Below are 13,550 nucleotides of genomic sequence, written 5' to 3' on the forward strand. Positions count from 1 at the left end.
ACAATACCATAATATAACAGATATTGATTGATTACAGTAGTTGGTGAACTCATTTTTCTCTTTAATGCCACAGCTCAGGCATGAGCACCTTGTGTAGCTGATATAAACATTCTGAGTGGCTCTCAAAAAATCAGTATTTAATTAGGACACCAGAGCACTCTTCCTCATCCTCCCAACAAATACATATCTTCACTATTTAAAGAAACTCACAAAGAGCCCTTCCTTTTATTATTATTATTATCATTATTTTTAAAGCAGCTCCATTCTACATATGTCAGTGGTGGATCTGGAAGGAGGGCCGGGGTCTAATGCCCCAAGCACAAGACCCACATGGCATTACGGATCACTCGGAAAGCCTTCGGAGGCATATGTACAGTAAAGATTACTATGCACTTGGGTGCTCCGTTAGACAGAATGGAGAAAATGGTGTACGTATTCATTCACAAATAAGGACCAGAACCAAAGCAGCCCATCATCAGGCAAGGTAATGTGGATGGTATCAACAGCAAGTAGCAGGAGCATGAAAGGGTGGAAGATTCAGGGCACCTTTCACCCATTTGGCCACTGCCGTCTCACTCCAGCCAGCCAAGAACACGAGCTACATTGATCCATTTTCCAGCTACTGAAAGCGAGTGGAAGGCAGATGATTTGCACCTTTACCATTGTCCTTTTGCAATTTTTTCAAATGCATAAATGTGAGCATTTTGATGTACAGAGACTGTGCAAACAAAGGGATCTTGGTTTTTTTGTTTTGTCATGCAGACAGCAGTAGCAGATTTGAGGCAGCATCAGGTGGCACTCCTTGTCTCACCAACCCTGTCCTGCACATTGCATCTTTCTTGCCCTAAGTGCACAGAATTTTTTTTAAGCAAGGCTGACTAAAGCAGAATTAGATACTGCCCACAACCATTTCCTTTTAGTGAAATTATATAAAATTATACAAAAACGGTGTCCTATAAACTAGTTCTCAACAGGTTCAAACAGCCAGAACCAGAACAAGATGACTTTGTGCCCAGATCAAACAAAAAGAATTATCAGTTTAATGTGTGCTGTAAATAACTTGTTCTATTTCACACTGCCCCTGTTTGGCAAACTGCATCTTTCCTGCCACATATACATCCATTCTTTAAATTCAGATCCACACAAATACAGCACAGTATGTTTCAATTCCTAAAAACACTGCATAGAGGTACCTTGCAAGTGGTTCTAAAAAAGCAGTTTTTATTAGTAAGAGAAGTAGCAATTATTTCACAAACAGGCTCTTTTGCTAGAACTGGGTGCATCTAATTATGTCCAGAAAGGCATTTTTGTGCAGAGTATTTCTGAGGAAGGAGACTCAACGCAATTATGATCCTTCACCCAAGAATTGCACACACTAATTACCTTTATTACAAAAGTATTCCACTTCTTCACAGCTCAGATTCCCAGGTTCAAATTCTGCAGAGAAGTTCCCCTCCAGAGGAAAGTCATCTTTGGAGATAATGTCATTTTCTTCAGATAGACACTCTTCCTCTTCATCCTCAACAGCATCTTCAAGGGGGCCTTTAAAAAAACCAACAATACTGTACCAAAATAATGTACATGCAGTAGTATATAAAAATATGAGCTAGGAAAAATACTTAAAAGACTCAGGACCCTGTCCTATCCAATTTTCCAGCACTGATGTAGCCGTAACGTAGCCCTGAGGTAAGGAAATAAACATTCCCTTACCTTGAAGAAGCTTTCTTGTCTGTCCCTCCACTGCAGAATGCAGTTCATGCCCTGTTGGCACAGGTACATCAGCACTGAAAAGTTGGATAGGACTGAGCCTTCAGGTTGAGTGTTTGTACACATATGAGCATTTAGATGCAAGACATTTTTATTTAGTAGGAAACGGGACTGTACAATTTTGCAAATGAATTTACCACTTCTATATCGTATTTCATGCAAACAAAGAAAAAGATGAATGACAAAACATCCCTTTAAAATCAGCAGTAGTGCACTCATTCACTTTCAATGAAAGAGGATTCAACTCTGTTTGTTAATAGAGACTCAATATTACTACTCATAGAAACACAAAATGCAGACTATTTCCACAGAGTTCAGTAGATTACTTTTTCTCCAGCTAGAAACTGGTGAGACAGTTCTCCTTGAATAAACATGACTTACCAGCATGAGTGGAAGCTGACAAAAAAATTTACAACTCTAGGCCTTTCCTATACATAGGAAATGGGCTCTCAAATCTTCTTATATTGTGCCAGAAACATTACTGACCTTACCATCTGCAACTTAAAAGTAGTTGGGTTGGTAGCTACAGCAGCGATTTTCAACCTTTCTCAACTCATGGCACACCGGCAAGACGCTAAAATCGTCAAGGCTCAACAACAGTTTTTTTTTTAAATAATTGACAGGGCACACCATGCAGCTGGTAGAGGGTTCACATCCCCCAATGGCCCTATTAATAAATGACATTCCCCCAAACTCCTGTGGCATACTTGTGGAAAATTCAAGGCACACTAATGTGCCATGGCACACTGGTTGAAAAATAACTGAGTTACAGCATTCACAAGCCAAATTCAAGGTAAAGAACTGCTGCTGCTGCTACTACTAACTAATAATGATAAGTTCATAAGAAATATTACTGGCATTCAACATTTCGGTTTGTGCAGGACAATAAGAAAAATTGAATGTTTGTGTTATTGTTTGTGCTACTATTTATTTGGAAAGTAAACATACACCATAAATGCTCTAAGTGCAAGAGTTAGTACAAGCAATCAGACGATTATGCCTCTTTACAGATGTTGAACTAGTTTCTTTGGCTTCCAAAATCTTATCATGCTCCTAATAACTACCACATATAAATTCAGGCTGAATTCCTATACAGTACACACTTTCTTGTGAGTTTCAGCTCAATCCAGTGTATACCCATGCACAGCGACAAAGCAGTGTTGGAACAGGTTATGCTGCATCCCAAGAGGGATTTTTGGCTTCTGGAGGTCTCAGGGTAAGGGGATCCTGCCCCTTCCTGGGCTGAATCCACCCATCCCCCACACCATCATCCTGTTTCGCGTTTTCCCCAGCCTGTTCAACCCACTACCCCAACCTTGCACTGGACTTTCCTGTTCCAGACTGCTTCCTAACAACCACCATGCCTGTGGGAAGGCTCCAGTTTTTCCATTGGTGCACCTGGGCCTTATACTGTCACAAAGTCAACTTTACAACACTTTTGCAACAGTGCATGCCAACGGAACACATGTTCCACCAGTACAGGGCCTCATTAAAATTGGGCCATATGCCCCATGGAATTTAGTGGGGCATGCTTCTGAGTAAGCATGGATAATCTTGTTCTGTAATAAAAGAACAACTGGGCAGACCATAGGTTTCTTCAATGGAATGGGAGTGGATGCTGAACCAGAGATGTCAAACTTGACTCTGGGCTTACAGAATCACATGTTCAAACAAAAATGCTACCAATGATCTACCAAGCAAAGTAATATTTTCACATATTTGAACTATTTCTAAACACTACCACAGATGAATTATCTTTACAATAATTACTATTTATGCTTCAGATTTAATATAATGTCATTAACCAAACACCTTATACCTTTCTAGCTTTCCTGCAGAGAATACCAAAATAGGGCTGCAATCTAGACCACTTCATACATGAACGGGCTATAGGCAGATTGAATCTCCATATGTACAGGTCTGCACTTTTTACCCACAGATTCAGAACCTACAGATTTAATGCACCATGAGTTCCAAAGCCACGGTGGAGAGCCTCACCTGATCTCCCAGACACAACCAGAGGTGTTCTCTGGTCACATCTGTGAGGTTTTCTGAGGCCTACAGACATTGCATGCAGCCTCTCAGGGCCTCAGAAAGGCTCCTGGAGCTGTAGGAAAGGCACTTCCAGTTTTTACAAAATCCAGAAGTGCCTTTCCAATACCTCCAGAGGCCTTTCTGAAGCCCGTAGAGGCCACGCATGGGCCCCTGGAGATGCCAGAAAGGCACATGCAATTTTTATCTTATACTTCAGTCAAGCAATATGTCTTTAAAATATAAACATCCTGGATTGATTCATCCATTCATTCATAAATCCATCCTGGAATATTACGGAAATTGATACTGGAAGCTATCATCTCTACTAGAAGGAAAAAGTGATGCAATTAATTTCTAAAAGAGGACATGCAAAACATTTTTTTGTACATTGGCTCAGAAGACCATGCCAATCATTTGGAGTTTAGGCCCAGCATGGGTTTATTGGGGGGCCCTCTGTTGCAAGCCCTCATCACAACACTCACAGCACCACAGTTTTGTGGCCTGAACATATTCATGAAACATGAACCTTGTAGCAGTTCCTGGATCCTAACAGAAGCCATGCTGCTCTCCAACACCACAAGCCCTGTGGAAAACCACAGATGGTGTTTGGCCAGGGAGAGCATGCCACAATCCCAAGAACAGCATTGTGAACACAGTGGAACCCAAAACCTGAAATGGGCTCAAATAAAAAAAATTATTTTGAAAATATTTCTCAAGCCTTTCCTGACTCAGGTCTAGAGGAAACCTTTTATAAATTGCTTTACAGGAGTTTAACAAGGAGGAGGGAGGATAGAAAGGTGCTTTCTGGACACTGCAAATCGACACAAACCTTGTGTAATTGAACTTAACAGCACAGCAAACACTATTTTTCTTTGGCCAAGGAAAATGGGAGTTATTTTAAATGAGCAAGTTCTTCCTCCAGCCATTCACTTCTAACATAAGCTGCATCAGGGGATCTGTGGGAAGGAAACATTTTTATTAATTTTTTTCCTTATCGGAGAGAAGAATGTTGATTTTTTTTTTCATTTACGTTCCTAGCCTGCAGGTAACAGACCAGAGAATCATATAGTAGAAAATTTCTTCCTTTTGATTAATTTCATTCCATGTGTTATGTTATTTTTATATATAATTGATTTCAGGTTTTGCTCGTAGCTGTACATCTTTTTTATATCTCTACTTACTGCCTTCCTTCAATCAAAAAAGTTGAAGGAAATTACCTGAATTTTGTTAAGTTTATTAAAAAAAGCTGTGTGAATATTTAAATTGAGTTTTGAAATGCTAATAGAAGAAAGATATTAGAGAATTTTAATGGTGGGTTCAATTTGACCCACAGACTATTGAAGAAAGGGTCAAATTTTATTCAAATTATTTCTTTAACAGTAAAAAAAATATGAACCCTTTGATTTTATAAAAGTGGATTAACATTCATCCTTGCTCAGTCTTTTGGTACTTAGGTGCATGACAGAATTAACTGGGCTTGTGTATAAACTTTTCAAAAGCCTTTAGAACTTTACTTTCAATAAAGCTCTTCCACTTGTCTCTCTTGAGTAAGAGTTTCCAGTTAAACTACCATCTGTTGCCTTTTTATCCAAAGACCTAAGCTAGACCCTGTTCCCTTATAGTAGTGAAAACAAAAGGATGTACGAATAGTTCCAGAATACCTACATCAGACTGCATAGTTTATTGGGTGTCTTAGAAATATTTTTGATTGCTTATAATCATAGTCAAATTGATGTTCAGTAACAGCTTCTGGAGTTAAAATATATTTGCAGAGATGTTATCATATTTTATCTTATTACAAAAAGAATGTCTGAAAACAGTACAGAAGTAGCTGGAGAAGAGAGATAGGTTAGAGAGAAGGGATAAGGAACTCAAGTGGGTGTTGGTACCAAGGGGGAATTCAGAGCGAACAATATACTAGTGGAAGGAAGAATTTATAGGGTCTGGAATCATCAGGACTTGACAAGAAAGTTTTCAATCTGCCTGCCCCACAACCTTAAATGGAAGATGTACAAATTATCTCCAAAAGAGAAGGCAGGAACAGCAGCTGTGGCAGAAGGGTAGGGTCCAGTTCTAGCAGGGGTAATGAACTGAAGCATACAGAAGAGGAAATGGTCATGGGGGTTAATGAAGAAAGAAGCAGAGAAGGGGGGTTAGACTGGCACAGGACACTGTAACATGAGAGAAAAGGACTACAAGACTGAGGATAAGAATAGCAGAATGGATAAAGGCAATGTGCCTGCGCCTTCCCTCCCTGTCACTGGATGTGTTCCCACTTGCTAGAGCAGGTAAGATGATGGGAGAGGTGAAAGGGGTGGCAGTAGGGTGGAACAAAGTGGGGAGGGGCAAAACAGGGTGGGGAGGGTGAGAAGAGGCAGGGAAGAACAGATTGGGTCGCAGGAGGGGATGGGATCAGCAGCACCAGCTCCACTGATATCCTAACTCATTTCCCAGGTCCAGTTCTGCAACAGGGGTCAAAACGGATCTACACCAGCAAAATAGCTATCATACGTCCAAGTAGACCCCCTGTGCCATGGAGGTTTACCCACCTAGGTAACTGTCCCCTTACGTAGCCGCCCCGCCCCCCACCACAGGATGCAGCAGTTGCCATTTTGGCACTCCTGTGTTAATGGGTGGCAGAGGTGGAAAAAACTGGGTCCTGTATTTGGAGCAACTGTGCTTCAGCAGTGCAGAGTTCAGCTTGGCAGGGAGTGTTCAAAAAGTCATACTGATCAGCTGGGCAACTTCTGAATACTTATTCGCTTTATAACTGTTCACAGTAGCATCCTGAGGACACAAATCGTCCAAAATAGTAATCAAACAGGTTACTAAAGGCATCACTTTTCAGTAACTAGTTTGATTGTTAATGGGAAAACAGTCAGCAGGTGCAGAGCAGTTTTTAATACATAGTAAAACACATGAAGGAATAAATACTAGGGGACAAATGTCCAGTTTACTCATATCCAGCATAGGATACAGCGGCTGCCATTTGATGCAAGTGCTCTTATGTTGGATAGGACTGGGCTCTAACTCAAAGGCTCAGTGGAATGGGGTGGCCCTGCATGGTCCAGCTGCCTCTCCCCCAATTCAAGGGGGGTTGACTGCCCCCTTGTGTGAATAAGTTGACACACCCAACAGGGGCACGGCTTTAAGTCAGAGTGGTAACCCCTGTCCGGTGGCCCGACAGTATTGTGGTACCCCTTGTATTATCCAGCTTCTGCCCTACAGTTGCTTCACTGCATTATGAGCTTCAGGTCTCATAGTTTCCACCTTTCCCTTATTTGTATTTGTTAACTAATAAAGTAGCCTATTTTCTCATTCCTTGTGTCTCTAGTGTTCATTGGGGGTAGACAGGTAATTGGTGGTATTTCTCCCTCTAAAACAGGGAGGGATGTATTTCTCCCTCTAAAACTTTTTGGCCACATCATCTCTCTGACACTGTGTCAGGGACCAGGAAAAAAAAAGAATTTACATTTCATATTTGAATAAATTTACATAATATATTAGAAATGGAACTTATATGAATGAATGAATGTCTTGCAATAGCTCAAGGCCTATAAAAGGCCTTGCACAAAGCAAGGCCAGCCTTTCATTCACTGCAGCTGCTGCATCAGAGACATGAAACAACAAGCAGTGGAGGGAGTCCTCATCCCACAGCTCACGTGAGAGGTTGAACAGTTGCCCTCATGCTGACAGCAGTCACGCTGGGCCAGCACGGGCTCCAGCAAGTCTTTGGAGGGCCAGAATCTTATTGGAGACTGAGGGCTCCCTGCAGGCCGGATTCGGAGTCCTTGAGGGCCGCAAGTGGCCCCCGGGCTGGGGTTTGGGCACCCGTGCTCTAAAATATCAAACATTAAAAAACTTTCTGGACAAAGGAAATACAATTACACATAATAATAGCAAGAAAAATACAAATGGTTTTAATTATAAGATTTCTTAGCTGCATTTGTCCAACACAATGGGAGTCACAGAAAATATGAAATTACAACATTTATTAGACCAATAAATGTTATTGGTTTAAATAACATTTAAATATAGTATAAGACAAGGCAGCAAGGTTTTAATTACATGATGTTGTAGAAGAACTCCAGGTCTGCTATGCAGACTACAACACCTGTTTACATACATAGTATTTCCTAAGTGTTTCACACACCTTTTCTTATCATATGTTTGCAATGAATTCTGAACTCCACACATACCTATGATGATTAACCTGGAGTTAATGATCATGTTATTGTTTACATGATAATTTATCCTGAGATGAAAGATTCAGATCATAAAAGCGCCAATTAACCAGGGGCTCTTTTCGTTGCTCTCAATTTGCATCATTCACTGTGATTAACCCCTTAAAGGTGTAAACAAATCACAGACCAAAGAAAGACTTTTTAAAAAAATCAAGGCAAGTCATTATACAGACCTTGAAGAAGAAGTAAATAGTGCATGCTTTGTTTACAAAGTAAAGAATTTAACTATGTTTATTTACAGATACAATATAATGCTAGTATAATATTTCCATTTACAGTACTAGCAGAGCTGGGTGGATCTATGCCAGCACTATGATAGGGGCAAAAGGCTCTTTCCCCTCCACTGCATCCCAAAGTGGATCAGGACCCCCACAGCTAGTATTTACTCCCACCCAAAACAAAAAACAAAAAAAAAAACCCCACGATAAACAGCCAGGGCAAGCCAAGCAATGTATTTAAAGTCATGTTAACTTTGGCCCTCACTACTGGAATTAACAATTCCAAAGTAAATGCTGGCAGCAGATATGTGAATGACTTTTGTTGTATTTCACCACACTAAGAATTGGGAGTCTTGATGCTTAAGAGACCAAACATGTTTTATAATTTAGGGCCTAGGTCACTTTCAATTGTTTTTTCCCCCCGTCAGATGGTGCTCTCTTCAGTTAATCTAGTAGAAGTCCCTCAGAGGATGTAAAGAAGGTCTGAAACACAGACTAGGGTCAAGGAGGGCTTAGGGTCTCTACAAGTTCTATTTTCTCTTCATATTTCCAGTGTAATATGGGAACCTTCCGTATTGCAGCCCCTTTACTTTCTCCCACAGAAAGTCAATGACTTTTCCTGACTTCAATAGAAAGAAGTTGTTGGCATCCTTCAGTCTCGGTATCGCGCTCTAAATGGTGGTTCTGGAACAGAGTGTCCTCTCCAGTGCGCGAAGCCTGGGTAAAGTAGATATAGACTGTTTCCCTTGCAGCAAATCCCCCCTCTCCACGTCGCTGAAATGGTCCAATGGAAAGGCAGAAGCCAATACGGTTGGTTCCAGCGGCGTCGCAGGAGTTGCCAGAACGTGACTGTGTTCAGCCATGAACTGCCTCAGGGACTCCGGCTCCGGATTTTGCCTCGAGGTTGACTCCTGAAGCCTTTTCCATAACTGGATGTAGCCACAAGGCAGTGGAGGTTTGGGATCAGAGTTTTCCTTCTCTCAGATGAGCTGCCTTCCCAAGCTAACGTGTCCCATCTACCCGGTGGCTGTTTAGTCGCCTCTTATGACAAGTACAGCCAAACTGAGGGCCTATTCTTATCCCCAGCCCCCAGGGGATATGGAAGGAAGTGGAGTCCATCATATTGATAGACACTGTTAGTGGGGCACATGAAAAACTTTTATGAGAGAGAACACATACAGCATAAAAAAATAAGAAAATTGTTCCTCCCTTTTGTTCCTTCTCTACTCTCCACCATACTTCCTGGTTTAATGGAGCCAGATATCTATTACATCAGCCACCTCTGGATACCAGTGAAAAAGCATCCAGCTCAAGCAAAAAGGTTGTAGTAGCAGCAGCTTTCGCCAGAGCTGGTTCTGTAAAGTAAGGCCAAAAGGCTTTTGCTTAAGCCAGGCGATTCCTGGACCAACCAGACAGGCCACAATGATGGCTGGTCCAGGCCTTGCAATGGTTTCATGTTCTGAAAGTGTTTGTGTGTATTTGTGTGAGCGAGTGAGAAAACAGAACTCCCTTTTCTCAGCAGCCTCAAACACCAAATGTTTTGCATTACGTGGATGTAGGCCTCCTCATGTTGTAAGGATCTTCGTCAGTCCTCCCATTTCTCTGATTTGGATACTCACACACAGCACACCATTTTACTAAAGTGTGTTATAAACTGAATGTTGATTTATTATCAAGTAGGGAAGAGATTACTTTTTCACTGCATCATGCCTATAGCATTTAGCTTGTTTACCATTTAAAGGACTCAAGAGCCATGGATATATTTTTAAATCAGTACTGTAGATTATACTTCAGTCTTTAATCTTGTAGGCATCACAAAATGTTTCTAAACTGCTTCGTAATTTTGTTCAAACTTGCTTTGTGCTACATCAACTTTTCTATCTTCCTTGTTTACATTCCTCATATATTTACAGACAACTTATTGTACTCTCTTTAATAGCTAATTTATCAAATTGCACAGTTCAGTGAATATCTAATCTGTCTTCAATAGTCAATTCCAGCAGCTTTTCAATCTTTTTGTTCTTCTCCTCTAAACTTTTTATCCAATTCTTGAATGTTGATGTGCCTCTTTCATTTTACTTTATTTTATTCTAGAGGTATTCTTGGTAAAATGGTGAACTAAAAGAGGCTATTACATTTAACCCATCTGTAAAATAAATGTGTACAAACAACTAATCATTACAATTCCAAGAATCACAGCCAAAAGTACAATGCACCAAATATTACTGGTGCTGGAGCTCTGTGCATATGAATGGAAAACATGCAGCATTAGTGGTTGATGGAATGCAAACTGTGCTACAATCACCTCCGTGTTCCCAACCTCCAATGCACGCAGTGTTCCCACCCAGATATGCTTTCCCCATTTACTTCAATGAAAGAAGTATATCTGTGTACCTATTTCTTTGTATGTCCATTTTCAACCACTGTGCCGTGACACACATTGGTGTGCCACGAGTAGTTCATAGGTGTGCCATAGGAATTTGGGGGAAGGTCATTTATTAATTGGTCTATTGGGGGATGTGAGCCCCCACAGACAGCATGGTGTGCTTTGTCAATTGTCAAAAACCTGATGATGTGCCTTGACAATTTTTAGTGCCTTGTCAGTGTGCCTGGAGATGGAAAAAAATTGAAAATCACTGGACTACTTTCATTTGATTTCCTGTGTAACTACTTTTCAAACTTTGTTGAAAAGTGATATATAAATACTAATAATGGTAAATACTTCTTCCAGTTAATGTAGAGTTACATTGTGAGCACATGTAAAGATTTGGATGAGGGCACAATATTTTAATATTTTAATAATTTTGATAAAGAAATTCTAAGATTTCTTCATCCGGGAACTAAATTAGCAAATGACTCAGACTTTGCCTATTATAGGTAGGTATGAAAGCCAACATTGGCAAGGAGAACTATTAAAACACTGACAGTTTTTAAGACTGCTCTTAATGGGATAAAAGAGAGTTAAAATTAAAGTGTAAAATACTATAATAATATATTATGGTAGTAATAATTATGGTCAGCCATTGTTAGTAATACAGAAGGAAACATAAAAAATGGCTTGCAGCCCAGCTTGTCACAGGCAATATAACATCATTGTACCATATAGTAATAGAAATTCTTTTGAAAATAATTAGATTTCCAAGATGGACATTTTTATAGAAGTGACATTGCTATTAAAAAAAATGAGTGTAAAACTCTATAGACCGCGATATTACAAAGTGTCACCATGCATTATAATAACATTTTGGTACCAGTGCAAATATGTGACGAATGGGAGGATGTGGAATGGGAGGAAAAGATTTACCACAAGGGATACAAGGAGTAAGACTCTAGACACATGCAAAAACAAAAGTCAGAATTAGGAAGTGTTTGCACTCTTCCTGAAAGTCATGTTTATGATCTAATTTTTCCTTGACAAATCTTTGATTCTCCCCTCTTCCACTTCTATCACATTAGTCATTAAATGTAACACTTTATTATTTTCTCCTACATAATGTATGATTCTTTTGTTCAATTAAAATGAACAATATTTACAGATTACTATCAGTAAAAAGGGAACAAGAAATTGTAATAATATCCTTAGCTTAATACTTAATTGCTGCATAATTATTTAGGACAAGACTGCTGAAATATTCCTTTTAAAGTACTAGTGTGAGTATTTGCTTGATGTACCAGCAGAAGAAGCACTCGAAACACAATTTATTCTCATCATCAGTATCCAGACTTTGGTGGAAAAATTCTTAAAGAGCAATTTTATTGCCAGGGTATATTCTCAGATGTCCTTCCAGTTTTTTGCTGGCAAGCAACGTGGGATTTTAGGGTGCAACTCAAGATAGTTTTAACTTCACCAAGAATGCTGTAATGTATAAATGTACACTTACAGCAGAAAAAAGCCTCTGTGGATGTGTGTGTTTTGCTTTTTGTAAGCCAAAATGTTTCCAATGTTTGGATCAGGTAGCATAAAGACAGAGCACTTGGTAACCTTCTTTTGCTTCTAAAAAAGAACCTGGCTGCCACATACGTACAAATAAATATTGTGTGTACATAGGGGCACATACAATTTTTCAGCATTAAAAAATTCATTCATTCAACTATCAGGATTTTTTTTCCGACCACAAAATAGAAAGCAAAAAACCCAAAGAAAGGGCATCCAGATGGATCAAGAGAAATCAACAAACATAATGCATGTCTAACTTCATGACACAATCCTATGGTACCTCTGCACTGGCAAAGTGACCACTCCACCAGTGCAGATTGTCGCAAACATGCCGTAAACCATATTGCAACAGCGTATTTTCCAGGCTCGCCAGCAGAAAGGCCTGCACCGTCTCATCACCACAGGGAGCAGCATGTGCCAGAACAGGTAAGTTCCCACTGGGCAGCCCAGGGACAGGTGAAGGGCAGAATGGGGATGGGGAGGACAGGGGTGGGTGAAACAGGCCCAGGAAGGGGTAAGATCAGTGGCACTGGTGCACACCATATCCTTCAGACTCTTCCCGGGCCTGATCCACTGACATTCGGCAAAGAAGACACGCACCAGTTATTTCTCTGGCACAGGCCCAAGTTACCCCACTGTAGCAGCTGGGGCTTATCCCAGGGCAAGAGGATGAGTGCTCCCTTACTTCAAGGAGACGTCCAGCGACTGAAATTCCCTTTGCAGGATGCAGCAGAAGCCATACTGGTGCTGCTGCGTCAACCTGGGGAAATTTATGTAGCATCACTCTGCTACATAATGTTGCTCTTTTTGTCATGACACATAGAAAGTAACTTAAAACTCCCTGAAATAGATTTGAATATTCTCAAATGATTCAAGAGTCATCCTGTTCATATCTCATGAATGGTGGTAACTGGTGAGAAGTGTGATTAGTGGCGTTGCTAGGGGGTGCAGGCTGCACTGGGTGACACACAAGGGGGGTGACACGCACTGGGGATGACACGCTAAAATTATGGTGGTTAGGAGTAACCCCATCATGTTATACACCATTGGATGTGGAATTTCGAGCCGAACGTAATGTAAAAAATGCGAGTGAAATAGCTCCTTTCCTTCAAAAGTTATGGCCAAAAAACTGGAGAACAAAAAATGCATGGATCCCTATGGAAAGTGAAAGTGAGCCGTATCGTGCGTTTACTCACGAGTAGGCAAACTTGTCTTAGTCCATTGGAAAGGGCAGGCTGAGAGGAATCCAATGACACCAGAATGTTCCTGATCCAATGAATGCAGCTCCCAAAAACACCTGAGAAGGAAGTCCCTCCCACCAAGCAAATAAATGTATTGAGCCCTATGGAA

The 13,550-nt window shown here is 40.6% G+C and overlaps 1 protein-coding gene across 2 annotated transcripts in view; it reads right to left on the minus strand.

Annotated features, from left to right (window-relative positions):
- The window catches only part of ZFPM2 (zinc finger protein, FOG family member 2), a 422,481-nt gene that overhangs the window by 350,501 nt on the left and 58,430 nt on the right, over nt 1–13,550 (minus strand). Inside the window, exon 2 of one of the 2 annotated variants that reach the window (XM_066626502.1) lies at nt 1,384–1,542. The exons of the other annotated variant lie outside the window; for it this stretch is intronic. Within the exon in view, the coding sequence (XP_066482599.1) occupies nt 1,384–1,542 (159 nt within the window). The remainder of the gene's footprint in view (nt 1–1,383; nt 1,543–13,550) is intronic. 2 annotated transcript variants of the gene reach the window in all.

Source organism: Tiliqua scincoides, chromosome 4 (genome assembly GCF_035046505.1).
Source record: "Tiliqua scincoides isolate rTilSci1 chromosome 4, rTilSci1.hap2, whole genome shotgun sequence".
Classification (NCBI taxonomy): Eukaryota; Metazoa; Chordata; class Lepidosauria; order Squamata; family Scincidae; genus Tiliqua; species Tiliqua scincoides.